General features: G+C 40.4%; 1 protein-coding gene across 3 annotated transcripts in view; it reads left to right on the top strand.

Moving 5' to 3' along the window:
• Nucleotides 1-25899, top strand: part of ptbp3 (polypyrimidine tract binding protein 3) — an 80962-nt gene that overhangs the window by 32745 nt on the left and 22318 nt on the right. The window contains exons 3-7 of one of the 3 annotated variants that reach the window (XM_043715888.1): nt 3277-3446; nt 9519-9665; nt 21354-21518; nt 23184-23294; nt 23830-24043. In XM_043715888.1, the coding sequence (XP_043571823.1) occupies nt 3277-3446; nt 9519-9665; nt 21354-21518; nt 23184-23294; nt 23830-24043 (807 nt within the window). The remainder of the gene's footprint in view (nt 1-3276; nt 3447-9518; nt 9666-21353; nt 21519-23183; nt 23295-23829; nt 24044-25899) is intronic. The other 2 variants (XM_043715898.1, XM_043715905.1) reach the window with 2 other exon arrangements.

The following is a 25899-nucleotide window of genomic DNA, read 5'->3' on the forward strand; positions in this document are numbered from 1 at the left end:
GTACTGATTCCATGAGCTGACAGGCCTCTTCTGTACTGTTATGATTGTGTGCGCATAACTAAGCTTACGTGGCTTCAAATGAGAGAGATTTTTGACGGGTGACCTGATTTGGATCTTTAAAATTGAGAGATTTTGATACCAGCAGGCACAGTGTGCTGCTTGTTATACAATGGCAAACTAGAGTCATAAGACAGTCACCAAGTAATTCAAATTTAGATTAAACTTCATTTGAAAAAGATGAACCTTCAAAGGTCAGGGTGAGAAAGTTCAACTTGCTTCCAAGTACGTCTGGTACTATAGATCCATTTAACAGAAAGCTACCAAACCATATTAGTGAGAGGTATTAGTGATCAGGCTGGTGGAAAATTGAATGAAGAAGGAGATGAGGTTCAAATGAAGCATAGACATTGGTATCGATTAGGTGTGCCAAGTGACCTATTTGTACTGGTGTGGATGTCCACAATGCAGATATCAGGGTCAAAATCATGTTATAGCTGAGCAAGTGAAGTTTGAGAGAATCTGTGCAGAACCCATTATCCCTTTTCACGAGGTGCCAAAGCCTCTTTCACATACTATTTAAAGTCTCTTTATTTGCTGTTATACAACTAACCATCCAGTAGCCATCATATAAGCAGCTAATTTGTGATTTAAAAAAAATTTAGTTCACCTCAAAATTTGTGCAAACAGTTGGAATGTTGACTGCATCATTATATCGATCATGGTCTTTCTCTGCATGCAGTTGAACATGGGGGGGCAGGGAGCATAAATGCTGTAAGCTACTTAGAAGGTAAGTGAGCAGAGGTGGGTCTAGTGGCAGGTGCCTCCTTCAGTAGAGGCGTGGAAGATATCAGGACAGTTAACGGGCTGTATGGGGAAGTGCAGTTGGGGATATGAGAGTTAAGTATGGGTCAGTTGAATAATTACTCAGGAATTAGACTTTATTTAATAGTTTACTTATTTGCTTAGTTTCATTGGAACCCTCATGTCTCTTTTTAAGAGGAGACTTTGAGACTGTTGCAGACACAGAAGAATTGCCCAGTGAAATATCCAATTTTTTAGGCAATTCCTTGGAAGTATGCTGAGATGGGAGTTTCTCTGGCTTCCTATGTGCACATCTGATCTAGACCAAAAGAATAACTCCATATTTCTTCCATGTTTGCGCTCTCCATTTGCCACACACACACACACACACACACACACACACACACACACACACACACACACCTGGGTCCTTTGATCTCCCACATTTTGTTCTACTAGATACTTGTTTAGTTTTGGCCCAGCTAAACAGGATTTATGAAAGGCTCAATCCCAATCAGTGTCAGGGATGCAGGAAATCTGTTATGAATGGGCAGGGCGGAATCGTGGCTGATCAGTTAGGTCTGGTTGAGGGCCCTGTCAAGCTCTGGGTGAGAAAATGCAATTATGGAAGAAGGAATCTGGGTGGCACAGTGGCTCAGTGGTTAGCACTGCTGCCTCATAGCACCAGGGTCCCAGGTTCGATTCCAGCCTTAGGCGACTGTCTGTGTGGAGTTTGCACATTCTCCCTGTGCCTGCATGGGTTTCCTCCCACATTCCAAAGATGTGCAGGTCAGGTGAATTGGCCATGCTAAATTGTGCATAGTGTTAGGTGTGTTAGTCAGAGGGAAATGGGTCTGGGTGGGTACTCTTCGGAGGGTTGGTGCAGACTGGTTGGGCCGAAGGGCTTGTTGCCACACTGTAGGGAATCTGATCTAATGGACGGCACAGTGGTTAGCACTGTTGCCTCACAGTGCCTCAGGCAACTGTATGTGGAGTTTGCACATTCTCCCCGTGTCTGCATGGGTTTCCTCCAGGTGCTCCGGTTTCCTCCCACAGTACAAAAATGTGCAGGTCAGGTGAATTGGCCGTGCTAAATTGCCCATAGTAATGGTGTGTTAGTCAGAGGGGAATGGGTCTGGGTGGGTTGCTCTTCGGAGGGTCGGTGTGGACTTGTTGGGCCGAAGGGCCTGTTTCCACACTATAAGTAATCTAAAATTTGAAGACATGTCAGCAGCAATTTTTAGGAAGGTGGCATCATCTGATCAGATGCAGCACAGGCGAAGGAACAGGGAGAATTGGATGAATCCTTGTAGCATGTGGGTGGGAAGAGTTGTTTGTGAATGTAGCTGTGGTAGTCAGTGGATTGCAGTGGACAGTTTATTCCCCAAAATGGAGACAGAAGTCAAAGGAAAAGAACGGAAGTGTTGGAAATGAGCGATGTGAAAGTTAGAGAGGGGTGGAAATTGGAGGCAAAATGAATGAAGTTTTTTTCAAGTCCAGATGGTAGCATGAAGTGGCACCAAAATAGTTGTTGTCCTGAAAAAAAGTTGTGGGGCGGGGCCAATATTGGGCTGGAGCAAGGATCATTCCACATAAAGAGGCAGGCATAACTGGGACCTGTTCGGGTGCTCATGGCCACTCCTTTGACTTGGCAGAAGTGAGATGAATTAAAGGAAAAATTATTCAGTGAGCAAACAAAGTTCAGCCAAGTGGAGGAAAGTGGTTAGTTCTCTGGTCAAAGAAGAATCGGAAAGCTGTCGGACAAATCTGGTGGGGAATGCCGATACAGAGGGATTGAATATCCATGGTTAACCATAGGCAGTTAGGGCCAGGGAACTGGGAATTGTCAAAATGGTAGAGGGTATCGGAGGAATTGCAAATGTAGGTCGATAGGGTATGGACAGGTGGAGAGAGGATGGAGTCCAATAGTGAGTAAGTGAGCTTGGTAGATACAGATTCCAGCATCTACAGTAATTTGCTCCCAGGAAATACAATATTCATCAAAATTGTGTGTTAACTATTGTCAAGTGGGCCAGTGGTTGAAACAGTGCAGTGTTTGTTTCAGTTGGCTGTAGGGAAGGGAAGATCCATGGTTTCTGCTAAAGAAAATGTGTAGGAATGCTGTTTGAATAAAATTGTCGTCCATTTGAACTGAAACGTTTTACTACCAGATGATTGTGAGCAAGAATTCTTGCATCTTCATTCCAAGATTTTCATAATAAGTTGAGGTTCCCATTCTTGGAGCAGATGTGAACTTGAAATTTTGATAGAATGTCAATTTCTTGTAATGATTGTGCAATTATTATAGAAGAGCAAAATCCAACAGGTACTAAGTATGTGCCCAAATGGTTCATTGTCTGTGTATTGTACAGTTGCTTAGTTGTTTAAAGTTGGCAGGCTTAATGTTAAATATACGATATTAACTAGAAAAAAATAAACAAACTGAGTAATCATACGTTTTCTTTTTTTTTAAAGCTAATGGGAACGACACCAAAAAATTTAAAGGAGAAGGATCTCCAAACCCACCCTCTCGTGTTCTTCACATTCGTAAGATTCCAAATGAGGTTTCAGAAGCAGAGGTCCTTTCACTAGGTTTACCATTTGGCAAAGTCACTAATCTGTTGATGTTAAAAGGGAAAAATCAGGTATGTGGATTTGTATACTCTATCAACTGCAAACCAGTTTTCATGCAACTAAGTTTGGTTTTAGGCACAGTACCTTGCATGTGGGATTTCAGCAATGTCTTGCTCATAAACTTAAGGCTTTTTTCCGAAATCATCATTCTGTGAATGTTAAATTGGACAAATAAACAATCATTCATCCATCTTTCAATTCTTAATGCAATTTTTAGTTTCATTGGGCTGTTAAATGACGTTAATCTTTACTCCAGGGCTGTTTTAGCCCATTGCCTGACAGCCATGAGGAATGTGGAAGAGTTTGTGCCCTCTGGTCTCTGTCAAGGATGATGCATAGTATGAGCAGAAGATGTTAGAAGCTAAGCAAAAGATGCACTGTGCCCTATTTCCATGAATTTGCAGTTAAATGCCAATATTCCACCCAGTATTCATGGTTCTGGTTACCATGTTATACATGCGAATCCTGATGACATGCATTCTACTCCTTTTCCAAATGAAAAATATATATTTTAAAAAGTCAGAACATGGCTCAGCTTTGCAAAAATACAGGGTGCTGCCCTTTATTGATAGTGTTTTGCATTCACTGCAGACTAATTGAGTTGAAGGCAGTTTATTTAGACACTCTATGCTTGAAACACAAGCCATCACCTGGAGGGAAAAGCCACCTTTAACTACTTTTTTTTCCTAGTACTGTCCTTTTATAGTAATTTTCTTTTGCAGAAATGCATTCAACAGGTTATGCTTGAATTGCAATCTTGTGAGAAGGGTTAGAGATGTAATCCTAAATGTACACATTTTGGAGAGTTGTTCTGATCCTAACTTTGTGCAGGATCTTCAGACCAAGGTAAACGATAGCAAGTAGCTGTCATGCATATGTGTGAAACTGGAATTGAAACCGCAATGCTGAATGAATTTGCAAAGTTTTCCTAATCACCTGTTTGAGGTGTTGTGATGTCTAAGACAGAGCTATGATTTAGAATTGTACACTGCATCATACGTGTCCATCACATTTTTTGTCATAAAAACATGCTGTCCAATTTTGTTAGTAGTATGACGACTAGGGATCTTGTAATTATCTGTTTACTTTCAGCAAAATATATTTTGTCAAAGCATCGTAATGATTAGGATCATAGAGCACGAAAGGAGACATGTCAGCACAGCATGTATTCTTGCTCCTTGAAAGACCTATTTCATTTGTCTGCCCTATCCTATTCTTTCCTGGTTCTTCACTTTTCTCCCTATGATTATTTATCCAATTTTCTTTCATCTGCTTCCACCTTCAGATAGTGTTCTTTTTCAATTGTGGAAATTCAAATGTGTGAGCACAGGTTGTTTTCATCATTATAATACAATGAGATTGTTCAGATTTATGAGCCTCTCCCACCTGTGGTCGTACTATAGCAGCATATTTCTGTATCTCCAATGTAATTGAACTTTTCCGAAGAGAAATCCTGAACTAACTTTGCTTCCCAAATCTCACTCCCACCTGCCTGCACACCTCCACCCCCAGCAATGTCTGTCTCACGCATCCTGCCCCACTCTTGAAATAAGAGCCAACATTCCATCAGCCCACGTACTTGATTTATCAATATCATCCTGTAAAGCTGTTGGTATGCCTCTCGCTGCCCTTGAAGGTGGTGAGTTGCCTTATGGTACCATTGTAATCCCCACACTCTTGATTGGCCCACAATGCCCTAGAGGATTCCAGGATTTTGACCCAGCAACAGTGAATGAATGACCACATAACTCCAAGTCAGGACAGAGAGTGACTGGGAGGAGAACTTGGTGGTGGTGCTGCTTGCATATATCTGCTGGTATGGACCTTCTAGATGGAAGTGGTTGTGGGTTTGGAAGCATTGGTGAATTTTTGCAGTTCAACTTGTGGATAATCCACACTGCAGGTGCTGGTGGGAGTGGCTGTTTGAGGATATGGTGCCAAGTAGGTGGGCTGCTTTGTCTTAGATGGTGTGAAGCTACACTTAGGCAACACTTAGATGGTGTGAAGCTACACTTAGGTGTATTCCATTGCACTCTTGGCTTGTGCTTTGTAAATCATGGGCAGTCAGGAGGTGAGTTACTTGCCACACTATTCCCAGCCTCTGACGTGCTCTCGAAGCTAGTGTGTTTAGTGGCAAGTCCAGTTGAGTTGCTGGTCAGAGGTGATTTTCCAGAGCTTGATAAAATGATGAGTGACGTGGACAGGGTGAATACCAAGGTCTTTTTCCCACAGTAGGGAGTCCACAACTAGAGGACAAAAGTTTATGGTGAGAGGGGAAAGATTTAAAAGGGGCAACGTTTTCGTGCAGAGGATGGTGCATGTATGAAATGAGCTGCCAGAAAAAGTGGTGGAGGTGGGTACAATTACAACATTTTAAAAGGCATCTGAATGGGTATATGAATAGGAAGTGTTTAGAGGGGTATGGGTCAAGTGCTGGCAAATGGGACTAGATCAGTTTAGGATGTCTGGACGGCAGCAGACTATCTTGGCTATACTGGAAGGCCCTCTCAGACCAGTCCAATTGTCAGAACTTCATGTTAGTATGATTGTATTGGAGATTCTAACAGAGCTGTGCAAGTCGATAGCATCCCAGGATCTGATGGTCTACATCCCAGTACACGAAAGGTGGTGGTTATGGCTATCGTCGATACATAGGTGGCCATGTTCCAAAACTCTAAAGGTTCTGAAATTTTTAAAAATTCACTAATGGGATGAGGGCATCACTGACCAGGCAGCATTTAAAACCCTGTGGATTGGAGCAATGTTGCACTAATACTAATAAATGTGTGAGAAAGAACGCTGGCACCTATGGACTTGAGCCTTAACTGATAATATGGGTAATGCTAGAATCTACTGTAAAGGTTGGAGTAAGTCTACATCTGATTGGGGATAGTCACTGTGAATTTATGAATGGAAAATAGTTTGCGATGAATTTGGCATTTTTAAAACCTTTTTCTTGCCCAACATGTTAAAGGGGAGACCTGATGAATGTAGTAGACTTGGATCTTCAAAAGGCTTCTAATAAAGTACCCAGGACATTGGTTGAAAATAATTCAAACACAGGATTCATGATTGGCTGACAGACTTTAGGAAAGATAGGGAGTCACTCTCCTGTTGGCAGTGTGATTAGTGGGATATGACCAGGATCAGTATTTGGGGCCCCAGTTGGTTACAATATAGATCACGGTTTTGGAGTTGGGGATCAAGTGCAATACTTCCAAATTTGTGAATGGTACAAAGTTGTGACTGATGTGAGGAAGATATCAAGTGGCTTCAGGAGGATTTGAACAGGCTTGAAAATGAGGTTATCTACTTTGGTAGGTGAAACCTGGGCAGTTTGTTTGTTAAATTATAGCCGAGAAAGTATAAATGAGTGAAGGACCTAGGCATCCTTGTCAATATGTCACCGAAGACTAAAAGTTCAAGTGCAGCAAGCTATTCGGAAAAGTAATATAATGTTAGCCTTCATTCCAAGGGGATATGACTGCAGGTGCAGTAAATCTCTCAATCTATATAGGAGCTTGGTTCAACTGCATCTGGAGTACTGTGTGCAGCTTTGGTCTCCTTTTCTCAGTAAGTGTAACAAAAGTTCACCAGACTTGTTCCTGGGTGGTGAGACTGTCCTGCGAAGAAATATTCGGCAAAGCGGGCTGATATCCTCTAAAGTTTGAACGAATGTGAGGTGATCTTATTGAAACCTACAGAATACTTGAACCAGGGGGTGGATGCAGGTGTTTCCTCTAGTTGGAGAGCCTAGAACTAGGAACACAATTGTTTTTAAAAAAAAAATGTGGGGTGCCACTTGGGTCTGAGATAGGAATTTCTTTTTACTCAAGTATTGTGAACTTCGGCATTCTCTACCATAGAGGGTATTAGAAGTCCTTTTGAGTATGTTTAAGGTAGAGATTGATTTGATTGATGGACTGATTTCTGATGACCAGTAGCATACAGGATTATCATGATGGTGAGTACTAAGCATTGAAGAACAATGATCTATTGAATTAGCAGGGCATATTGAATTGAGGGCAACCACAAAAGGTTGAATAGCCTATTTCCTGTTCGTAAATACAATTTGTCTTGGATGAATCCATGTTGATTCTGCCAATTTAAGCATTCTTTCCTAAGTTTCCAAATATCGCATCCTTTATAATAGATTCTGAATTTTTCCTATTAACATCAAACTGAGAGGCTTGCAGTTCTTCATTCTCCATTTCCTAACACTAACTTTTCCTCTATCTGCATAATTTTGAAAGATAATCATCAAAGTATCCTGTATTTTCTAGCCGCCTCCTTCAACAATTTGAGATGTAGCTTCTCTTGTCCAAGGGATTTGTTAACCTTCAGTCTAATTAACTTTTTAAGTACTGCCCCTTCTACAGGGGAACCTCGATTATCCGAATGAGCTGGATGGGCACTATTTCGTTCGGATAATGGATTATTCGGTTAATTGATTTAAATGGCTTTCCTCCTGGGACTGAGTTTTTAACGTCTGCTCCCCTTCAGGAGACTGTAGAAGCGCACAGTGCGCATGGCCCCACCCCTAACCCTGGCAGCCCCCAAAATACCCGGTCCAACACTGCCCCCCTCTCGTCTCCTACTCTCCAACACTGCCTCCGGCCCCCAACACCCCCGCCCCAACGCTGCTCCCCCTGGCCTCCCAACCCAGTCCAACATCTCCACACACACACCCCCCCAACCGCCCCCAAACCCCCTCCGGAGCAGCCAGACTGCACACCCAACAGTCAGACTGCTGCTGCCTTTGTGGGGCAAGTCTCCAAATAACTAATGCGCGCGCACACACAGCCACATACACAACCTTTTACTGCAGTGTTTTGATAGGTTCCACCTCTGCCCTGTACAGGGCAATGTTGGTCAGATTATCTGGAGACGAGGGGGTTTCGAGTACACCCCTCTGTAGAATTCCAGGGAAAGTGTGGGGAGAGAGAGGGCAGCAGGTCACTCATTTGGAGATGGTGCCTGTTTAATCACTTAAAACAAAAAACACGATCACTGTTAGAAACATTACAAAGATGTGTTTCCATCAGGACCTCAAGATCTCCTTCAGGTAATCTGATTTTTGAATAATTGGTATTTGGATAATCGAGGTTCCTTTGTTTCATTTAATATTTTAAGAGTTGCCTTCTGAGAAGATGGGCATAAAGAAAGATGTTTCTTTACCATTTCCCCAGTTATAAATTCTCTTGTTCCTACGTAATGGGTCCACATTTGCTTTGGCTAATCTTTTCTCTTCCATACATCTAAAATAATTTTTTACCGTCCTTTTTTGTTTTTCAGTAGCTTGCATTCGGATTTCCTTTTCCTTTCCATTATCAATTTTTGGTCCTCCTTTTCTTGGTTCTAAATTGCTTCCAGTCTTCAGGTTTAACAATTTCCTAGTGTTGTTATTACCACTCCCTTTGATCAAAGACAATCTTAACTTTTAGCTGCAGTATTTTCCATCAGGTGTTTGTCTTGGGCAAATGTTTATCTGATGTAGAGTGGGTATTTCTTGAACTGCTGTTATTGATATCTGAAATATTCTGTTCTTATGCGAATTATTTTGGTACTTTTATTTGTATTTATTCTGCAGTTATGACAAAGTTTTTTTTTAAACCTTCCTTACACTTGTGTTACCATCAAATGGACTATTGAAGGATAGCTGTGATTCATAAATATCTGAGTAGTTTGTTTGCTCTGTGTGAGCAGTTATCACAAGGTGATGCATCTTTTTTCTTTTGCCATGCAGTTTGTGGCTCATGGTTCTCAACAGACCATTTCTGTAATGTTGCAAATTGAATCTCAATCATGTCCCTCACATTATCTACTGAATCTGAATTATGACACAAAATGGAATAGCTCATTTTAGATGAGGGACCAATGGTAATGTTGAAAATATCAATTTCAGGTTTGGTGTCTGGTATCAGCTTGATGCCCAGACTTCTCTAATGTATTATGCCCTGACATAAGGGCTTTACTTATTTGAGTTTAAAAAAAATGCTGTACTGTGTTGCTTTGCATTGATTTTTTTTCTCATTGAGTGCTTCTTTCCCCCCCCCCCCCCCCACCCCTTTCTGCTCTTGCAGGCTTTCCTTGAAATGGCTTCAGAAGAAGCAGCTGTTACTATGGTGAACTATTACACCACAGTCACTCCACACCTCCGCAATCAGCCCATCTACATCCAGTATTCCAACCACAGGGAACTGAAGACTGATAACTTGCCCAACCAAGGCGTAAGTCTACCTTAGTCTTGTGTATGTGTAATTTTATTTTCCTTTTGAAGGTGTTGCCATGTTTGTGGGGTAAAATGTTGCTGATACTGATGATTTTCTTACAGAAACAAAAATGTAGAAATTGCTCAAGTGTTTAGTGTGAAGTTAGGATTCCTTTTCTTTTTATAACCCAGGGAAAGGTTTTAGAAAGCTTATTTTAAGTGAAGCTGAATGCTGGCAGAAACATAACTGTAACCTATAAATAAAATCAATATACCCTATAATTTTTTTTGACCGTGTCCCGTACTTATTAACGGACTGTTTAAATTGTTTGGTGCAGTCTCTTAAATAAGCAACTTGTGGATGGCCTATGCAGAGCTGATTCAGTGCACCACATGGTCACAATGGTGCACCCTATTGTGAACGTTGATGGGAACCTTATGCTCAACATATTGATCTGTTACTAAGCTTATCTACTTAATTGTTTCTGCTTTTTGAGATTGAGGGGAGAGAGCTCATCTTAACAAGGAGAGTGGAAAGTTGGCCTGATAATTCTTTGCGATCTGCAACTGATGTACGTACATATGCATGTGAAGGTTGTAACTTGTCTACTTTTTTTTCAATCTGGTTGACTCTATTCACTATCCTGGTAGGAGTCTGCTATGATGTAGAGAGCAAACATGGGTGTCATAATTACAGTATTTGTAAACACTTTCCTATCTGACCACTTGCATGGTTCATTCTGTCATCTTCTATTTCCCTTCCTTTCCGCTCCTTGCCTTGCGCTGCCCTGCTGTGCCCCAATTTCCATTTTTGGTCGTCTTTATTCCCCTGCAGTGATGTAATCTGGCTGAAGTTAAGCTTTTTCAAAAGCAAACTCCATTCCACTACAGTTTGCTTTACAGTCCCCTGACTGTATAAATTATCAATAAGGTAATTTTCCCCCTTAGTAAGTTATGACCAGATGGACTGCAGTGGGTTGATGCAAGCAAACATCTGCCTTCTGGCGTTGCATACTAGTGTTGAGTTTTAAGTTATTGATCATCTTTTTGCGACAGCCAGGACCTGATTGCAAATTTATAGACCTGTACAGAAAATATTTCTGCTTGTGGAGGAGTATGCCCGAAACGTCGATTCTCCTGCTCCTTGGATGCTGCCTGACCTGCTGACCTTTTCCAGCAACACATTTTTCAGCTCTGATCTCCAGCATCTGCAGTCCTCACTTTCTCTAAATCGAGGGGGCCATAATGATATCACTCTTTGCAAGTCAAGTAGATAATTCCTCCGGGTGCTCCGGTTTCCTCCCACAGTCCAAAGATGTGCAGGTTAGTTGAATTGGCCATGCTAAATTGCCCATAGTGTCAGGTGAAGTGGTAAATGTGTAGGGGTGGGTTGCGCTTCGGAGGGTGGGTGTGGACTTGTTGGGCCGAAGGTCCTGTTTCCACAATGTAAGTAATCTAATCTAATAATTCTGGATAATCTGCTTTACCCAGAGAATTGGGCAATGAGAGATGAATTGAAGGGGTAACTGCTATGCATGTGAGTTGGAAGGATATGCTGATCAGGTTACATGAATGTCAAAAGGGTAAGGCTCAAACGGAGTGTTAGCACTAACAAGGACTTGATTAGTCAAGTTTCTGTGCACATTCTACATATACTTTATGTAATGTTGTACTTTATTGATGGTGTCAGCATTAAAACAATTGGAGGTGGTTCTCAATTGCCTTCACGAAGCCAAGTTAAAAACCTCCGCCAGTAGAAAAAAATTGTGAAAGTGAAACTGTTTTGTTGCATGAAGACGACCCTGACAACAAAACAGAATTTGACAGCTCTGAGTCTGTATGTTTTTATAATTTCTTATGTAATTGTATGTTTCTAATACGCTATCAAATTTAATTTGCCTTTATGAACAACTGATAGGCTGGAGCTATTTGGAAAGCGAAGAAGCAGGCATGATTTGTCTTTGAAATTCTTGTTTGCATTCATGCCCTGGGAGTGGCCCAGAAAATGAGGCTCGATTGTGTACAATGAATGTTGGTTTTAAAATGGAGTCACGTTGGACTAAAAACAAAACTCCAAAAGTAGTTCAGCTGGTTTTAAGTATGTTCTGTTGTGCCTCAAGAGCACACTGTCAGTGGAAAAAATGTTGTTTGTTTAACTTCTTTTAATTCAGGAAATTCATCACATGACAGGAATTAGCTGACATCTGTTAAATGAGATTTAGCTGAATACTCTTTTTGAAACCACTTCACATGAATTGTAGGTAACCTTTATATTTCACGTACAGCCATGATCAGTTGTTGCAGCGTTGGGCATCCAAGGCTACAAACAAATCAAGATTTGAAGGATTTTGATTTTTAGTCTTTGTTTTTGCCATTTTGATACAAGCTGACTACTTCCAAAACAATATTTCAAATTGCATGATTAACTAATTAATTTTGTTGGCTTAAAGGAGGTACAAGTTTAAGGCTTGTCATTTTCAAACTATTTCTACATTTAGAATTAAATATAAGCATGTTTTTATTTCTCACTTTGGTTGTGTGAGGAGCTTCTGAGCACAGGTCCTCCTGAGCTGAATTTCCTTTATACCTCACCTTTTAAAGATTCTGCCAGCTGCTTTTTTTAGTTAAATGGTGCTGTAGCTTCTGAGACACTGGACTTGGGCTTTGCAGGAAAACCTTTACTAAGTTGTGGCTGTATTCTACTTTATACCCCTTAAGTTTTAATGCAGACAGCTGTCTATCTGTCTTAAACAATGTGCAGCACTCCATGCAGGGCATGCAAATCAGCATATCCCCTTCATTTGACTCTGTACTCCCCATTTGCCTGGTCGGATGCAGCTCCAATAACATTGAAGAAGCTTGGCATTGTCCAGGACAGTGATTTGATTGGCAGTACATCCACTCCCTCTTCCACTGATGCTCAGCAGTATCAATGTGTGCTATCAACAAGATGCACTGCAGAAATTCACCAGTGATCCTCAGACATGAACTTCCAAACCCATGGCCACTTCCATTTTGAGGGACAAAGGCAGCAGATACATAGGAACATCACCACTTGCTAATTCCCTTCTAAGCCACTCACCACTTTGACTTCGGGATGTTGCTGTTACTTTGCTGTCACTGGGTCAAACTCCTGGCATTCCTCCCTAAGGGCGTTATGGGTCAGCCCACAACAGATGGACTGCAGTCATTCAAGATGGCAGCTCACCATCACCACCACCACAAGGGCAACTAGGGATGGACAATGAATGCTGTCCAGCCAGCAAAGTGCTTATCCCACAAAAATGAATTTGAAAAATTACACGTGTTTTGTCACATGGTGTGTACATGTCCAAATTATGCAGTGTCGCATTCATTTAAATATAATTTGCTGACCGGAAAGCATGAGCTGTTCTATTATGTTGTTGCACTCTGTGATGGCTGGAATATCATTGCTGTTACTCTTCTTCACCTGTTACTATCCATGTTCTATGTAACATTTTTGGAAAGACCATAAATTGTAAAACAAACAAACCTGTGGCTAATCACAGGAAAAACTGCAGTGAAAATCTCCTAATTCTGTTAACTGATTGAGATAACATATCATATTGGTGGTTCTGTCATTTTCATCCTTGAGTTGGGGCGATCCTGCAGCAGTGAACTAGGGAAATCTGTTCAAATGTTGGACACCACTTGCGTCTTGGATTTTTAGACTGAATGCACAAAATGTGCAGTTATTAGTTAAAATAGTTTAATAATTTCTAGTTTTAGCAGGGTATTTCTGTTTGTTATCTGACACAGTAGTTGAAACTTGATGACACAGCAATTATAAAACAAACTGCACATACACTTGCAGGTAATCTTTTCTATTGTCTTGTTTAATTGTACTTGAGCAAATTGGAATATACACTGCTATGGATCATCTGAAACAATATTTGCTGAACCTTAACCCACACTTCTGCTACTTGGCATTAACTGCCCAAGCCTAGTCAGTTTGCAGACCAGTCAAGAACAATGTTTTTCTTCCAATTTCTCTCTTTTTTTTCACTGTCTTCGTAAACATATTATTTACTGGGGTTTTTTGAGGGGGTGTATACACTGCTGGAATGATATTGTTGTTTAGGTGCTGTCTACTATTTCTAATATGTTCAGTTAGCAAATACCTCAATAGAACCTGATCCTTTTCCTTTAAAGGCTGATCAGTTCCAACTTGAATCAATTGAAAAGCATCAGAAGGTGAAACTGAAACGGTGTATTTGCTGTCATCTTTGCACATTCTACTCCCATCCCCCTGCTCTCTGAACCTGAATCAGACTTGAAATGACAGTATTCTTGATTCAATTCCATTATTTCTGCACAGACCAGAGCACTTGCAGATTCCACTGTTCACTGAATAATCTGCATCAGCACCAGCAGACTTCACTTTTCAAATTCACTTCTTGTTTGGCATTACTGTTATATATTTATATATGTTCTGTTTACTGTAAATGAAGGTGTGCTGAGATTGTAGTGCCAAGTAAGAGATCTTATCAACTCCATGAGCAGGTAATTTTAGGAGCAACGTTCGATATATTGATATTTGCAATAAACTAATGGCACGTGCACCATGTCAACCTACACCACATGGACGACAGTGGCTCAGGGTAGCAGCTCACCACCATTACCTACTGGAGGGCAGCTAAGGACGGGCAGTGACTGGTGGCCCAGCCTGTGAAACACTCATTCTCTGAATTTTAAAAAAAACAGTTCAAGGTATTAGTGTGTTCCAGCAGCAGCTGCGCCTAATTTTGTACCCTCTGGTCAAGTCTTGGAGAGACAGCATGGAGATGTGAGGCCTTTTTTTTAAAAAGTATTTTTGGAGCAATAGAGACAGCATGATTGTGCGGAGCGCAGATGAGAATTTGCAAAGTAATCACTAGTGGAAGCGGTTTGTCGGCCTGTACAATGGCTGCACAGTAGGATAAAGTAGAGAATAGGTAATGGGCTTGCAAGAAATTTACTCCAAACATCACAGGAGACTTTGCACAAATCAAGTTGCACAAGTAGCCTAGAGAGTGAGTTAATACTGTATCAGAACAGTTTCTTGAAAAAACATAGCCTGGAATCCAGACTATTTTGGAACTGGGAATGTGAAATGAAACAGGATTAACTAAAGACAGTGTAGTCATCTGGACAAGACAAGAAGCATCGTAATATGAAAGAATTTTCCTTTTGGTTTGAGACTAGGAAATGTGGATCTGTAAATATCTTAACGACAATTGTAAGAGTATGTGGTCCAGGGTTGACTCAAGTGGGCTGGATGGATGGCTTAAACGGGAAGTTGGTAGTGATGCAGTGGCAGTTGCGGGATATTTGCTAACTCAAAATAGATGTATTCCATTGAAGAATTCTCAAGAAGTTAACTAAGGTTAAGAGTGATCAAATAAGGCAAGTTTTTAAACCCTACAGAGATTAGTAATAGGACATAAGACTGGAAAGATTTAAGAAACTAACAAATAACTAAAAGGATAATGAAGGAGAAATTTGAGCATGAGAAATACAGGCAAGAAATATAAACTTGTAAAAGTTCCGACACTCATCCTCAAAGGATGATCTTCAACTTTAGCTACTCTTGCAAAAATCAAGAGTAGCTAAAGTTGAAGATCATCCTTTGAGGATGTGTGAAAACTAATCATGAGAAAGGACGATATGTTTGAGCCTTTGTATCATTTTTCATTCCAGAAGACACGATAAGCAAAAAGGAAGGAGGCATTTAATTACCACCACAAGAGAAAAAGTAACAAGAACATTGAGAGTCAAGGCTGATAATTGTATTTTGTATTAGGTCAACTTCATGAGAAAGATAGATAGAAACAATATTGGGAGGAGCTTGAAGACTGCAAAAGGATACAGGCGTGTTAATTGAGCGACCAAAATTTTGCTGAACATATGTCCTCTAGTTCTGGACTTCACTACCCCAGGGAAAAGATCTATTTATCTTATCCAAGCCCCTCATTTTTATAAACCTCTATAAGGCCAGCCCTCAGCCTCCGACGCTCCAGGGAAAATAGCCCCAGCCTCTCGCTATAGCTCAAATTCTTTAACCCTCACAACATTCTTGTAAATCATTTCTGAACCCTTTCAAGTTTCACAACATCCTTCTGATGGGAAGGAGACCAGAATTGCGCACAATATTCCAAAAATGGCCTAACCAATGTCCTGTACAGCTATAACATGACCTCCCAACTCCTGTACTCGATGCTCTGACCAATAAAGGAAAGCATACCAAATGCCGCCTTCACTATCTTATCTACCTGCAACTCCACTTTGATGGATCGATGAATCTGCACTCCAAGGTCACTTTGTTCAGCAACACTCCCCAGGATCTTACCACTAAGTGTGTAAGTCCTGCTCTGATCTCATTTTCCAAAATGCAGCATCTCACATTTATCTAATTTAAACTCCATCTGCCATTCCTCAGCCCGTTTGCCCATCTGGTCAAGATCCCATTGTACTGAGGTAACCTTCGCTGTGCACTACACCTCCAATTTTGGTGTCATCTGCAAACTTACTAACTATACCTCCTGTGTTCACATCCAAATTATTCATATAAATGATGAAAAGCAGTGGGCACAGTGCCAATCCTTGTGGCACACCACTAGTCACAGGCCTCCAGTCTGAAAAACAACCCTCCACCACCACCTTCTGTCTTCTACCTTTGAGCCAGTTCTGTCTCCAAATGGCTAGTTCTCCTTGTATTACATGAGATCTAACCTTGCTAATCAGTCTCCCATGGGGAACCTTGTCGAATGCCTTACTGGAGTCCATATGGATCACATCTACTACTCTGCCCTCCTCAATCCTCTGTTGCTTCTTCAGAAAACTCAATCAGGTTTGTGAGACATGATTTCCCACGCACAAAGCCATATTGACTATCCCTAATCAGTCCTTGCCTTTCCATACACCAGTAAATCGTGTCCCTAGGATTCCCTCCAACACCTTGCCCACCATTGATGTCAGGCTCACTGGTCTATAGTTCTGATTTTTCCTTATCACCTTTCTTTAAATAGTGGCACCACATTCGCCAACCTCCAGTCTTCTAGCATCTCACCTGTGACTATTGCTGATACAAATATCTCCACAAGGGCCCCAGCAATCACTTCCATATCTTCCCATCCACTTACTTGCGTTTCAAGACATCCAGCACCACCACCTTTTTTCAAGATGTTGCCATTTGTTTCCCCATGTTCTGTATCTTCCACATCCTTCTCCGCAATTAAGACTGATGCAAAGTACCTGCCCCCCATCCACACACCCACACACACGCTGCCTTGGTGATCTATTTGTGTCTGAGCTACCCTTTTGTCCTTTAATGTATTTATAAAATCCCTTTAGATTCTCCTTATTGCTATCTGCCAAAACTGTTTCATGTCCCCTTTTTGCCCTCCTGATTTCCCTCTTGACTATACTCCGACTGCCTTGATACTTAAGATTCACTCAATTTCTGCTGTCTATACCTGACATATGCTTCCTCCTCTTCCTTAACCAAAATTTCAATTTCTCTAATCATCCAGCATTCCCTACACCTACCAGCCTTTCCTTTACCTTAACAGGAATATACTGTCTCTGAACTCCCATTATCTCACTTCTGAAGGCATCCCATTTTACAGCTATACCTTTACCTGTAAGCGTTTGCCCCCAATCAGCTTTTAAAAGTTCTTGCCTAATACTGTTTAAAAATTGGCCGCCTTCCAGTTTAGAACTTCAACTTTTAGATCTTGAAGCTTAAGCACTAGCCATGTATCAGTTAGCCTGAAAGGCCTATTTCTGTGGTGCAGTATTGAGATGGAGAATATAAACTGTTGGCGGAAAAAAGAGCTAGTTAAGACTTAGGATCACAAATCTGCAACAAAACGAGGTGGTGAAGTAGTTTGCATGCCTGGGTGCCAACCTGGCTGCTGGACGTTGCACCTGCTGTGACAACTTTTTGTACTCTGTTCTTCTTCTTGCCTCTCGTTGAACTTCAAGTTTCAGACATTTTGTCTCGCCTATGTCTTGACTATGTCACAATCAATGTCCCATTATCTCATGCAAATAAGTGTTGCAATGTCGTCATCTATTTCCCCAATCTTAAGTACATCACAGCATCTCCAGTTTCTTTTCTTGTGTGATGTTTTATTCCTTGCTAAATGCATTTCATTGACGATGGATCCAGTAAAGGATTCTCGCCTGAATAATTTATTTGTCTGTTCTTTCCACAGATGTCTGATGTGGTGAGTGTTTTTGTTCCAGAATTAACTTTGTTAAATTCCAAAGAAAATTATTCCATAATATTTTTCTTTTGTACTCCTGTCTCTAAAATGAAAAGGAGGTAGATTTGGCAAACCATCTATTTTTTTAAAATGTTAAAACCTGTTGAAGTGCAACATGGTTGCCAAAGTCGTCAAAATGAAAACCTTTTCAATTTCCTGGTGTGTTGCTGATATTGGGCAAATTCCATCATGTTTTAAGAATTAATGGCCAGTACTATATTCATTTTCTTTCTGTTCTTTGGGAATTTATGAAGTCCCCTTAAATCTTCATTCTTACCATTATCATTTCCAGTTGTACAGCCGTTATCAATTTTACTAAAACTCAAATTTCACTGTATCAGGCCTCTTAATTTTAATTGTTGGTCTAAAGGAAGCGCCCGTGCATTTCTATTGCCTTTGCTTTGGTCCAGCTGATTTCTTGTGTTTAGATTTCTGTATTCTTACAACTCCTATTCATGCAGTTTGTTTATTACTGGTGCTTCATCTTTGGTAGGATGCAGGTTATGATGTAACATGTGCATATTTCCCTAGACATCTGAGCCTCTCGATATAAATTGTTGAAATGATTTTAGCCCGGTGCAGAGTGTGCATGCATTCTACCACCAAGGCCAAAACAGTGCTGGAAAGTACTCTTTTTCTCTCGCTTTCACAGTCAGGTTCTCCCTTCACACTCTCAAAAAAAAAAGCTTAACTCATAATGGATTTTTGCCAGTACAGGATATCACCTGAAAGGCACGTGGTCAAAGGAAGTTCATAGGGTCAGCTCAACTGATAATATCATCTCTTGGTCAGTATGCATGAATTAGAAATTCCAGTGTGTACTTATTACTAAATTGTAAACTTCTCATCGTGTCATCAGGATTTGATGTTTGAAATTTGACATTAAATCCACAACAGTATCAGGTACAATGCATTCATGATTGGTTCAATTCCAACCAACCTACTACTTAACAACTCAGTCATCAAAAAATTAAGACATTCTAATACTTTGGCCCAAAATTGCACCGTCTCGAAGGAGCCATTTGTGCAGTATATTGGACTTCTTTACCTCAGGTAAGAATGCCATTGACTGAGTAATTCAATTCCCCTTCCACCATTTCCAAAAGTTTTATTATTTGTTACTGATGCACTTTTGTTACAACAGTTATAGTGTTATTTAATATTGTATTGCAGAAATTGAATAAACAGTTCAAAAAATGCATGTTTTCTTGCAACATTTTGCACAGCACCCCCTGAAAGGGCTGATTCACAAGAATGGTTATGGTTAAATTATGAAATTGAGATGCTTACACTTGTTAGGTAGGGTAATTGATTGTTTTGGAACAAGGCAGATGGATGGAGTTAAGGTATACACGGTCACCTTAATCTATATGCTGTGCTGTAGACTTGATATGGAACTTCATGTTGATGGCTTATAAATACTATTGGAATAAAACTATGTCAGTTTTGATAATGTGATATTTGTTTGAATTCCTTAAAGGCAAAGCTGTTTCTATTCATTTGCAATTGGGCATTTCCTTCCATGTCATAGTTAACTATTGAGAGTTTATTCCAGGAATTGAATAATTTCTTCTATTTTGTGTTGTTGCTTTTAAGCTTGGCATGATCTTGGATTCTGAAGTTGAAATTTTCAATCAAAGAATAATGGCCCAGTTGCTTGTATCAGCATCTCTGTGAATATATGGTCACGCTGCTTAGTTTTGCTGGTCCCTACTGCAGAGACCACCCACTAAAAGATTTGTGCGTGTGTGTGTGTGTTGTCGATGTAGTGGTTTTAACTGACTTTTATTTCAATTTAGTGTTGTCATTTTTCTGCTTTCAATGTCTCCACTGACCAACCATTATCTGGATCCCCTCTTTTCTTCTAATTTGCCAATACTTGGATGCCACTTCCTCTGGAACTTATTTCCACATGTGAACCACTTTGTTTATAAAAAAAAAATTAAGCTTTCTCCCCTCATTTTAAGAATATGCCTCCAGTCTTTTGAAATAGCCCACACTGGGGAAGACACCTGCCATTCACCTTACCTGTACTCCCCCATGATTTTATAGAGCTATGTAAGGCTACTCCTCAACCTTCTCTGCTCTACTGAAAAAAGTCCCAGCCGAACCAGCCTCCCCTTATAATGCAAACCCTCCATTCCTGACAATATCCTAGTAAATCTCTTCTGAACCCTCCTTAGCTTAATATCTTTCCTATATCTGAGTGACCAAAACTGGACACAGTCCTCCAGAAGATGCCTCACCAATGTTCTGTATGATCTCAACATGGCTTCCCAACTTCTATACTCAAAAGTCTGAGCAATGCAGCTAAACACTGCTTTAGCCACCCTATCATTCTGTGACAAACTTCCAAAAAGTTATATACCTGAGATCTGAGGTCCCTGTTCTTTAACACTAACAAAGCCCTACTTTTAACTGTTTAAGCCTTGACCGTTTTTTTTTCTTTTACCAAATGCAATACCTCATATGTATCCAAATTAAACTCCACCTGTCATTCTTCAGCACATTGACCCAATTGATTAAGATCTCTTTGTAATCTTGGGTAACCTTCACTGTCCACTACACCACCAATTTTGGTGTTATTCACAAACTTACTAACCATTGCGTTCTATATTCCCATCAAAATCATTTATATAAACGACCAACAAAATTGGATCCAGCACAGATTCCTACAGAACACGGTTGGTCACAGCCCTCCAGTCTGAAAAACACCCTCCACTATTATTGTAGTGTGTCATTAAGCCAATTTTGTATCCAATTGGCAAGATCCCTGAATCCCATGTGATCTAACTTTTACTAATTAGTTGATCATGCCAAACCTTGTCAAAGACTTTAAATTCCAAGTAAACCATGTCTACCACTCTGCCCTCATCACTTCCAACAACTTATCCATCCAGTCAGTCACAGAACTACAGTTCCCAGGCTTTTCCTTGCGTCCCTTCTTGAACACAGGCACACCATAAGCCATTCTGTCACTCACCTGTAGTTGCATGTGATGCAAATATTTCTATAAGGAGCCTTACAATTTCCTCCATTTCTAGTCCTCTAGTTCTGACTCTTCTTGTAACACTGATTTTGATCGCTCCTTCATTGGGAGTCATTCCTTTGGCTGTCTTGGCACCAAGCTCCAGAAATCTCGAAATTAAAGAGTTCTCTATTCCTTTTAAGATACTTGGAAACCTCTCTCCAAGCTTTTTAACCACCCTGCCAAATACCTACTGATGTAGCTTGGTATCTGGTTGTTTTCAGTGTAAGAGCCATATTTATGTGTTGTTGATGTGTTCTTCCAGTTCTGCTATGAATTTATAGTATAATGTTTTTAAACTGAATACTCTTTGAAACTGTGGGGACATAAATGTTAGGGAATTTATGTCCATTGTTTCAAGCTGCACATAGCCTTTCTTAAAAAATGAAATATTTATTTCTCTCTACAGCGAGCCCAGGCTGCTCTGCAGGCAGTAAATGCAATGCACACTGGCAACATGTCAATGGCAGGCAGCACAGTCAGTGAGGGAGCACAACTAGCTGGTCAAAGTTCAGTCCTTCGCATCATTGTGGAAAATCTCTTTTATCCTGTGACTCTGGAGGTTTTGCATCAGGTGAGAATTCATGACATTTGACTGTGAAGAATAGCTATTAAAAGCAATATAGCTTAAAATGACTTATTAATGATACTAAGTGAATTGAATTTCAGAATTCCTAGAAATACAAACGAATGTATTTAAATATGTAAAGCATATTAACAATTACAGAATTTAGAACATTATCATCTTTGCACCCCCTGCTCCCCATAAAATTGCATCTTACGTTGTGTTTTGGATTTTGCCACGTGCCATTTTCCAACAGTGACCAATTTACTCCCAGACCCAACTAATGCAATTAATCCGGTTGCTTGGGGGTATAATTTTGAGTGCCATCATGACTTTATTAACATGTTTGGCCCTATTCAAGCTTGTGGACAAATATTGGGGCTGTGTTTGACACTGCCTGGTACAGAAATGTTGTGGAGTTTGCTAGGCATCATGTTAGAATCTTGTGTAATGGATCATTGGGCAAACATCTGTGTCAGAATACTCTGCCCATAATAAATATCATGCATGGACTTCAACTAATGTGTATTGTTGGTCAGTGAAATATAATGTTTTAATGGCTTCAGTTAGTGACACCATAAATCCCCCCCCTGAGAAAGATGATTGGATTATTTCCTTTGCCATTCATGCTTTAAGAACACACTATTGTAAGTGACTAAGGTGGACATTACAGGGGAACCTCGATTATCTGAACATGATGGGTAAGGGCACTATTTCGTTCGGATAATCGATTATTCCTTTAATCGATTAAATGTCTCTTACTCTGGGGCTCAGAGTTTTAAAAGTCTGCTCCCCGTTCAGGAGACTGCACCGGCACACAGCGTGCAAGTCCCCGCCCTCAACACTGTGCCCTGTCCCCAGCATGTGACCCACCTTCCTCCCTCCAACTCCATCCAATCCATCCTGCTCCTGCCCCCAATACCATCCCTGCTCTCACACTCTGTGTGCCCCCACCCCAACACCATCCAACACTGCTTCCTGCCCCCCAACCCCATCTAATTCCAACTTCGCCCCTGCCACCTAAACCCATACCCTCTCCAGGGCAGCTGGACTGAACACCAACAATAAGACTACTGCTGCCTTTGTGGGGTAAGTCTCCAAATAGAGCGTGCATGCACATCTTTTTACTGCAGTGTTTTGACAGGTTCCACATTTGCCCTGTACAGGACAGTGTTGGGGAAGGGGTGTGGTGCGGGGTTAGCGTACACCCCTCTGTAGAACTCTAGGGAAAGTGGGGCGAGATAGAGGGTGGGAGGGCAGTCGTTTGGAGACGGTGCCGATTTCATCATTGTAAACAAAAGACGCGATGACTGTTGGGCACACGTCTTTGATGTTTCAATCGGGACCTCCAGATCTCCTTCGGATAATTGGTATTCGGATAATCGAGGTTTCTCTGTACACTGTTATCCTCTACGTTTTGCAGAGCAACAAGGCTTTGCTTTTATTAAAAGACGAGTTTTTGTCATGTGTTGGACTTACACAGACTTTGTGTATTGTAAAATAGATTCATGTTAGCCTGCCCTGCCTTCAACTCATTGATGACTATTAATGCTCACATGTCTTTTCATTGATAATTGTGTTGGGCCCTGGTACTCTGTCATTTTCTGTGGCTGCTAGCAACGTGTCAGTTTAGTGGTTTTGTTTATTTACTGATGCACATTTTACTCCAAACAGATCTTTACCAAGTATGGAACTGTGCTGAAGATAATCACTTTCACAAAGAACAATCAGTTCCAGGCATTGCTACAGTATGCCGAACCAATGCAGGCTCATCATGCTAAACTGGTTAGTGTTGGGTGCAAGAGGTCATCCTTCTATAATTATTAGCTGCTACATATCTATTAAAACAAGTTGTTTAACAATTTTGAATCTGTAGGGCTAACACTATCTTTTTGATTATACTACTACAATTGGTGCACAATTTCAAAACCTTTTAAAATCTGTTCATTTTTTGTGAAAGGCTTACTCTTTTATATAATCACCGTCTCCTTTTTATCAGGTTTCCCATTACACATACACATACAAACCCATACAGCACTTTGAATAGGGTTTGTCCATTGCTGCTCTGTAATTAGCTAAGAGGAGGGGCCGAGCTATCTTGGGTGGATTCCTTCCACTTTGCTTTTTTTTAGCATTTCTCTGGGAATGCAATATTATTATAAATTATCATATAGTATTTACTTCAAGATGTCAGGAATAGAATTGTGCTTCATTTATTTATGCAATGCATGGTGAGCTTTAAATAAATTCTATGAAATGGCACCTCTTACTTACACGTATGAATTGGTGTCTAATACTGTTCCTCCTTGACTTTCTACAGGCTTTGGATGGCCAGAATATCTACAATGCTTGCTGTACTTTACGTATTGAGTTTTCAAAGCTGACTAGTCTTAATGTTAAATACAATAATGACAAAAGCAGAGACTTTACACGTCTTGATCTTCCTTCCGGCGACGGCCAGCCGACCGTTGATCCTTCTGTGGCCGCCGCTTTTGGTAAGGAAAGCTCACTTCTAGGTAAATACATAATGACAGGTAAATTTTATTTTTGGCATTTGTTGAACTTTTTCATTCCATTCTACCTTCAATTTCTCTCTGCTGTGTCCAAAACATTTAAATGAATTAAATCATTAAAGTTCATTGTTCTTCTCACTGGTCATTGATTAGGTGGGAAACAACTTTTTCTCAAACAGTGGAATGAAGAGCCAGAGGGTAGTAGCTTGGAAGTTAATTGACAAAGAATTTGAGGTGAAGAGGAGAAGAGGGAATGGGTATTTCATTGAAAAGAGAATGTGTACTGACATATAGCAAAAAAAACAAGGAATTGGTACTGTTGGAAAAACTAGTACAGATGTGATAGACTAAGCAGTTACGTTCTGTGATGTCCATTCAATGAATATGTCAAGCCATCTGCTAACTGGAAGACATGTTTTATCATTTTAAGCTATCATGTGTATTGTGCAGATCAAGATGGTAAAAGGCCTGTGCCAACCTGATCGGCATTGTTGTTTGCTCATGAATGTCTGAACAGCATTATTTTCTAAACAGAGTAATGAGCTGTGTATTCAGATGTGCATGCAACATTGTGTTTTGGAACACGTGCTATTTTATCTAGATTGAGTCCAGAATAACTTCAGTGAACTAATTAGAAACAAAATCATCAAATTATGTATTTTTTTAAACTAGTTCATAGCATCCCTGCAACGTGGAAGTAGGCCATTAGGCCCATAGAGTCACAGTAAACTTCTGAAGACAAGACATACCCCAACTCTGTAACCCTGCATTTCCCACAGTTAATACACCTAGCTTGCACATTCCTGGACACTACAGGCATTTTCGGCTGGCCAACCCACCTAATCTGTACATTGTGGGAGGAAACTGGGAGCACCTAGAGAAAACCCACACAGATACAGAGAATCAGCAAGCTCCACTGATGAGTGTAATGATGCTGCCCCTTTAACAAAGTTATGTTGTCCTTCGGTTTTATTTTCCAGAGGTCATAAAGACAAAGATTTGGGGTTGATCTACTTGAAGCTTTTAAGTTTAAAAAAAGCACCTGTGCAATGAAAGAGTGACCAGTTCTCCCAGTTCAGCTTTTCTCTTGGTTTGGTTTTAGCAAGCTGGCAGTTTGAGGCTGCTGGTCCATGAAACAACTACATGGGAGAATGTGTTCCAGCTGAATTTTTTTTGCCATCTCTCTCTGCTGTGCACACTTGTGCTCACTCCAGACCCTGTGTTGGATTTGTCCTTTTTTTTTTTATCAAGGAGTTTTTATGTGGATTGTTGCAAGTATTTGGAACAGCATCATTAAGTTGGGATAATCTGTTGAGTTTTAGGATACTTTAAGTTATTCAGTATTCTGTTTTCTTCTTGTTTCATTCAGTCATCTTCTAAATAAATGCTCTTTTATTTAAAACTAAGTGATTGGGCCAGCTGCATCACCCCTGGAATATTCACTTTACATCTGCTTAAAGCAACTGGGAAAGTTAAGTGGGATATTTTCTTGAATTGTTTTGAGGGAGTCTAGCCTGGTCCATAACAGGAGCCCGAACCTGGGTCCATGGTGCTGAAGTAGCAGTGCTAACTACTTCACTGTTTTTTCCCATTATTTTTACATGGGGTAATGCAAACTTGCTTTATTAAACAAAAAACAAATTTTACATAGAAACATAGAAAAAGATACATTTTCTTTTTCCTGGCATTTCTACATTTGTTGTTTTTTTTATTTCTGCTTTTTGTATCTTGGATTATGGTTCTGGTTTTCGTGTCTAAGTTTTTTTTCTAGTTTGGCTTTTTGTACATAAGATGATACTGGAGATTGGAAACTTTGTACCCTTTTCACTGTACTCCTGTACCTTTGTACTTGAGTAAAGGTGACAACGAAACCTAAT

Source organism: Chiloscyllium plagiosum, chromosome 2 (assembly GCF_004010195.1).
Source record: "Chiloscyllium plagiosum isolate BGI_BamShark_2017 chromosome 2, ASM401019v2, whole genome shotgun sequence".
In the NCBI taxonomy this organism is placed as follows: domain Eukaryota; kingdom Metazoa; phylum Chordata; class Chondrichthyes; order Orectolobiformes; family Hemiscylliidae; genus Chiloscyllium; species Chiloscyllium plagiosum.